Below are 7,156 nucleotides of genomic sequence, written 5' to 3' on the forward strand. Positions count from 1 at the left end.
AAGTTTTATACACTATCATAACTTCATTACCTGGTATGAAAATCGAGAACACCTTACAAATTGAGAATTGTACTTAAAAGTATGTTCCACATTATCTTTTGTCTTCCGACTTCACTACTATTTTCTAAAGCCCTTTTCTTTTTAAGGATATGTCAATAATAGTTACCATAGTTGTTACAAATTATCAGATGAAAGGAGTTAAAGCCAATAGTTTATGATCCATTCACTCTCTTTCCAAGGGGTGCCCCCAAGGTAAAGAAAAAAAATAAATAAAAGCAAACAGATAACTAATATCCTTATCCACTAGGCCTTTGGGTAATTAGACTAATTATATTTCTTAAGGGAAAGAGACCTTATCTAACAATGACCAAATGTCTTTGGTTAAAGGATCGCTTATAATAAATAAACCCATTTACAGACAATAAATAAATCTATGAGTCATGGATCCTTTAAGGAGGTCGCATTAACTATACAATAGCAAGGGTATAAAATGGCAATGTTTCATAATTCACACATAATTGCCTATTGTGTCACATACCCAGAAAACCTCACTTGGCAACCCCATCTATTATTCTAGCTAAAGAGAGTGAGATCCTTGTGAGAAAGTACCTGGGGAGCCACACTTGATGTCTCAGACCTCTCTTTGCTTTCTCTTTGTTTCTTGATCTATGGACTTGAAGTTACTAACAAAGTTTGATACAGGGTTAGATTTCTGGTTCTTACAAGTCTGCTCTGATAAACTGATACCTTGTGTTATCTTATCAGGCTATAACCTCAGCTGTGCAAAAATATAACTTCCTTAATTTCTTTTTTTATTCAACATATAATTTGTACCCCCATATCACTGGTTTGGCAAGAAAATTTCATCTTTATCCCCAATCTTTTCAGAGCCCCTCACTTTGTTCCTTTTTTAGGATTAGGTGAGTTCCTGGGTTTATGGAGTATCAAGGTGTTGGAGGAAAGAAGCAATCAATAAAAAATTAGCATCACCTTATGACATTCCTTGTTTGTCTCTGCATGGTCCCTTCAAGACTGTGGCCTTCCACTGTTTCCATATTCTTCTTCACACCCATTCCTGATCCCTTATGTCTAGACTCATGGTGCTATCCTTATCCCTCAGGACTTTGCCATCTTTTTCTCTCAGACCTATGCCCTCTCTGTTCTCATAGCCTCATGTTTTCTCCAAACTCAGGAACTATTTTTCCAATCTAAACATAATGTCTTTCTGTCTTTCTCTCTCTCTCTCTCTCTCTCTCTCTCTCTCTCTGATAGAGGAACTGTATTAGTTTTCTCTACTGCTGTGACAAATTACTGTAAAACATAGTAGTTTGAAACAACATTAATTTATCTCACAGGTCTGTACGTCAGAAGTCCCAACACAAGCTTAAACCAAAGTTTAGTAGGTTTGTGGACCCCTGTAGAAACTCTAGGGGAAAATACATTTCCTTGTTTTTTCCAGGTTCTAGAAGCCACCCACATTCCTTGGTTCATGGCCAAGGCCATGAACCATGTGTGAACCACAAGGCCATGTGTGAAGCACACATCTTCAAGGCCAACAACATCTCTCCATAAATATAGTGGGGAAAGTTGTTCCATTATAAAGGACCCTTATGATTTCATTAGCCACCCAAATAACCCAGGATAGTCTCCCCATTTCAATCCTTAACCTTAATCACATCTGCAAAGTACTTATGCCATGTAAAGTAACATATTCACAGGTTCTAGGGATTAGGATGTGGACATCTTTAGAAGGCCAATATTCTACCTACCAGAAGAACCTATCAAGATATTCTTAACAGGCTTATTTTTTTGTAAAATAAATGCATGAAGGTGTTAACTTGAAACAGAGAAAAGAGCAATTTTATTTAAGTAAAAATGAGTTTATACAGGGATAGCAGAGGAATTGCAAGTTGGGACAAGCAAGCTACAATGAACCATAGGCAGGTCCAAAGAGACAAATGGAAAGATCTCTTTTTTAATATTTTATTTATTTATTTATTTATTTATTTATTTATTTATTTATTTTTTATTTATTTATTTTAGGCTTTAAGGAAATTGGGGAGGATTATTTTGAACAAAAGTTTGCTGGGGAAGAGTTTGAGTTGTAATGGTTTCTCATTGGCTGTAAATGGTGGTTAGTGCATTGTTGCTGGGTCAGGGAGGGGAACTTTCTTTCATTAAAGGCAGGAGATAAAATTCTTATGTGAAAAGTGCCCACCCTTGTCGAAATAATTCTTATTTTCCTTCTTCCTGCTGGTGATGCAGGCTGCAAGGAGTGGTTCTACGTGAGAACGCCCCTTCAGGCCTGCCCAACTCCATGTTAAATCAGGTTTCCTTCATTTTCATAAAGGCTAACATGTTCATGTATGTATTCTAAAACACTCTTTCAATACGGGATATTAAATAATTGCATTGAATGTGCCATAATTTATCTAGCAATATGCTCTTGCTACACTTCCAGGAAATTTCCCACTTTTCATCATAATTCGTGGAATGATAAACCTTCTTACATGTGAATCATTCTGTGCATTTTTAAATCATTGGCTTAGAGAAAGCCCTGATGTAAAATTACTGAATTATTGATCACAACATTTTTAAGACTTTTGGTACAGTTTGTGGTTCTCTTCCATGCACTGAAGGAATCTGAAGGTCTTTGAGGACCAGGAATGCTGGAGTGGATGGAACTTATTCCTGGAGGTAAATCACTTGAGAAAACTTGGAACTAGGCCTTCAAGGAAACTGCTTCCTTTTCCTTGATAAAACTGTTCCTTGACTTACCCTGTCACTGCATACATTTTCTGGAAATAACTTTTATTATTGCTCATATAATATCTCCTTCTAATTTTTAAATGCAAATGTTAAAGTCACTCATAATCTCACCAACCACTATTTAAATTCTAATATATATTCTTCTACATACTGTGTGTATGGTGTGTGTGTGTATATATATATATATGCATATATATGCAAATATATTATGTAAAATATATTACTTATATTATTCTATACATGTAAGATCAACTTTTCACAAATATAAAAAAATGTTTCAAAATAGCTTTATAGTTATGTCATGCATACAAAAGTAATTATTTTCTTAAGACAAATATCCAGAAGTAGCACTGCTGGAATATGTATGCTTTAAGAAAATAGTTATTACCGAGTCGATTCCATCAATTAACCTTTTCCCTAGCAGATAAGAGAGTCCTCTTCCTTCTGTTGATGACCACACTATTATTTTTAAACACTATCAATTTTATAAAAAAATATAATTTAGACTTCTCTAGATGACTCACTAGGCTAAATGTGTTTTCATGTGTTTACCTACCTTTTAATTTCCTTTATGTAAATAAATAAATTTTATGTAAATTATGTAAATTAATCATTTATATCATTTGACCATTTTTTCTAGATGGATTAGTAAGTTTCACATTTTAAAAAATATTGCAGGATGACCATAGAATGAACATATATGCTACTACGGTTTTCACTGGTCTTTTAACTGTATTGCTAAATATTTTTGCTAGCAGAGTGATTATAAATTTCATGGACGATTTAGTAATTTTTAATTTATTGTTTCTACTTTTGCACTAGAGTTCTGGGAATCCAAGCAAGGTATATTCAAGTTACACTATGCTTTTCTAGAAGTCTGCAAAGCCCTGCACACCATAGCCTCTCTCTGAAATGATCCTTAATGCTCTGTTGATCATTCTCAGTAAAATATGACTGACAACATAATTTGTGGCACTTAGTGCAAAATAAAAATGGAACAGTCCCTTGTTCAAAAATTATTAAGAATTTCTAGATAGCGAAAACAGAGCATTAAACCAAGCATGGAACCTTTCTAAGCATGACCACATGTGACTGCACAGGTCACATACCCATAAAGTTAGCCCAGCCCCAGCTACAACTAACTGATCAGAGATACTTGACCCAAAGACCAAAGATCTAGGCTGGCCTGTCGCTGTAAAGGTTGGTGTGAATATTCTATTTGATTAGATGTCCTATATTGAGTAACAACTGGTAGAATCATTCAGATTCACAGTTTTGGAGAATTTAAACTTGGAAGAGAGTGGGAGACAAAGAAAGAGAGAGAGACAGAGAGCTAGAGAAACTACACCTCTCTCAAATGTTTAGTTACTTGACTTATCCACCATCAATCACTTCAAAGTCATCTTTCCCTCTACCATCTGACCTTTACCAAACACTAACTTCTTGCTTACAGAATATTTGGTTGTTTTCCTGGGTGTTAAATTCTGAATAGTTTGGGGCAACTGTGTGGCTAGTCAGTAAGCATCCAACTCTTGGTTTTGGTTCAGGTCATGAATTTGTGGTTTGAGCTCTGTGCTGACAGTGTGGAGCCTGCTTGGAATTCTCTCTCCCTCTCTCTCTCTGCCTCTCCCCCACTCACTCTCTGTCTCTCACAATAAATAAATAACCTAAAAAATTTTAAAAAAATCAAGTTCTAACTAGTTCATTAAGAATTCTGCACTAATTTAAGTTATTTTTGTGATTTTTTTGGTATCACTTTTCAAAGTCACATCCTAAATTTTTGGAATGAAATACTGATGTGACCGGGAAGGACAATGAGAAGGAGCAAAAGTCAAAGGTTCTATTTCAGCAAATGTTATATTTGGGATATCCATTGGACATTCAAGCAGAGATGCCAAGTCCTCTGTAGGCCAGGGAGAGGTAAAAGAGGAGATAATAGATTTTGGGGGTCACTGACATATAAACAGTATTTATAGCTGGGACTGGATAGACCTATCTGAGAAAAGTGAAGAGAGCTCACAGAAGGGACCAAAAATGACACCTGGCCACTCAGGATAAAGACTAATGATTGCTGGGTAGTGATATTATTCATGATTTTTATTTTCCTATCTGGGTTCTTTCTATTCCATAGTTTTTACCACAAACAGGTATAGTGCTTAAGGCCATAAAAAAGTAGTTAAAAATTGAAGGTCATTTATTTTGTTTTTATAGACCTGCCAAAGAGTTAGCTTTGAAGCATTCAGTTGTTAATTAAAATGTGAATGGTAAATACTTACACATTTTATTGTATGTTAAATATACTTCCATAAAAATGCAAATGCAAAAAACCCCATAATTGGTAAGGATTGTTGTTGTACAGATATTATAATTTCTATTTCTTTGAGAAGAGGGCAGAGTGCACTAAGTGTGAAAACACTTGATAACTTACATGCTTACAGGGCTTTTAATTTGGGGTATTTTATTTTGTTTTGTTTTGTTTTTCTTGCCAGAAAGAAAATTTTCCTAAAAATGCTTTCCCTCAGCCTATTGTAAAAGAAAGTACGCTGGAAAAATTGAACAAGTTAAAAAAGGAAAATGTTACTTCAAATGTCGTTATCATAAATTCAAGTTGCTTAAGGAAACCAAGTTGTGCCCTTTGGTGGCAAAAGTGAAAATGCACCCCCACATCACTAGGTTATTTACTCAACAATGATAAAATAGACATGTTCTCTGACCTTTTTGGCTTAAAGCCTGGTGAAAGAGCAGATGTTAAACTGAAAAGTAATTGAGGTGAAATAAAAAGAGAGGGTTTGCTGAATGAGACAATGTGAGGGAGCACATTGGAGACTGGAGATTGGAGGGTCAAGTCATCCTCTCTGGGGGAAAGACATAGAAACCAAAATGTGGAAGATGAATAGTGTGGTAGGCTGTAGGCTGAATAAGGTCTCCAGAAGTGTCCACATCTTAATGTCCAGAACCTGTGAATGTTACCTTCAGTGGTGAATGGACTTTGCAGACATGATTGAGTTAAGGATCTTAAAATGCGGAGACACACTAGATTATACAGATAGGCCCTTAAATGACCTCACAAGTAAGAGAGATGCAGGAGCAGTCAGTCAGAGGAGAAGGCAATGTGCTTAGAAGATGGAAGAAGAGGCCACAAACAGAGAAGTTCAGGTATCCACTAGAAACTGAAAAAGGCAGATAAACCAGTTCACGCCGGAGCCCTGGGAAGGAAGCATCTCTGTTGGATCCGGCCCCTCCGCGGGACTCTGAGGAAAAGCTACCACCAGATAGACACCGTCTGTCACCATGGGTAAAGGAGACCCCAGCAAGCCACGGGGCAAGATGTCCTCGTACGCCTTCTTCGTGCAGACCTGCCAGGAAGAGCACAAGAAGAAACACCCAGACTCTTCGGTCAATTTTGCTGAATTCTCCAAGAAATGTTCCGAGAGATGGAAGACCATGTCTGAGAAGGAAAAGTCGAAATTTGAAGATATGGCAAAAAGTGACAAAGCTCGCTATGACAGGGAGATGAAAAATTATGTTCCTCCCAAAGGTGACAAGAAAGGAAAGAAGAAAGACCCCAATGCTCCTAAAAGGCCTCCGTCTGCATTCTTCCTGTTTTGTTCTGAACATCACCCAAAGATCAAAAGTGAACACCCTGGTTTACCCATTGGGGATACTGCAAAAAAATTGGGTGAAATGTGGTCTGAACAGTCAGCCAAAGATAAAAAATCATATGAACAGAAGGCGGCTAAGCTAAAAGAGAAGTATGGAAAGGATATTGCTGCATATCGCACCAAGGGCAAAAGTGAAGTGGGAAAGAAGGGCCCTGGTAGGCCTACAGGTTCAAAGAAGAAGAATGAACCAGAGGATGAGGAGGAGGAGGAAGATGAAGAATAAATGGCTATCCTGTAATGATATGTGTGGAGTGTGCGTGTGTGCTCAGGCAATTGTTTTGCTAAGAATGTGAATTCAAGTGCAGCTCAATATTAGCTTCAGTATAAAAACTGTACAGATTTTTGTATTTTGTATAGATAAGATTCTTTGTAGAGAAAATACTTTTTTAAGAATGCAGGTTGTAGCTTTTTGAGGGGCTACTACATACAGTTAGATTTTAAAGCTTCTGATGTTGAATGTTTCTAAATATTTAATGGTTTTCTTAATTTCTTGACTTGTGTACTGTAACACAGCAAACTTGTAGGAATTAGTATCAATAGTAAATTTGGGTTTTTTAGAATTTTGCGTTTTGTTTTTTTAAAAAAAAATTGTAATAAAATTATGTATATTAAAAAAAAAAAGAAAGAAACTGAAAAAGGCAAGGAAACAAATCCTCTTCTCAGAGCCACCAGAAGCAGTTAACCCTGCTGACACCTAGACCTCAGTCTAGTAAAACTGATTTTGG

The 7,156-nt window shown here is 36.4% G+C and overlaps 1 protein-coding gene across 1 annotated transcript; it reads left to right on the forward strand.

Annotated features, from left to right (window-relative positions):
- Positions 1–5,932: 5,932 nt before the first annotated feature.
- Positions 5,933–6,766, forward strand: LOC112868902 (high mobility group protein B2). Its single transcript, XM_025931896.2, has one exon. It carries the CDS (start codon positions 6,061–6,063, stop codon positions 6,652–6,654), a length of 594 nt encoding a protein of 197 aa, XP_025787681.1. The 5' UTR covers positions 5,933–6,060; the 3' UTR covers positions 6,655–6,766.
- Positions 6,767–7,156: the final 390 nt, after the last annotated feature.

The sequence above is a fragment of the Puma concolor genome, chromosome A3 (assembly GCF_028749965.1).
Source record: "Puma concolor isolate L17-30 chromosome A3, mPumCon1.1.hap2, whole genome shotgun sequence".
In the NCBI taxonomy this organism is placed as follows: Eukaryota; Metazoa; Chordata; class Mammalia; order Carnivora; family Felidae; genus Puma; species Puma concolor.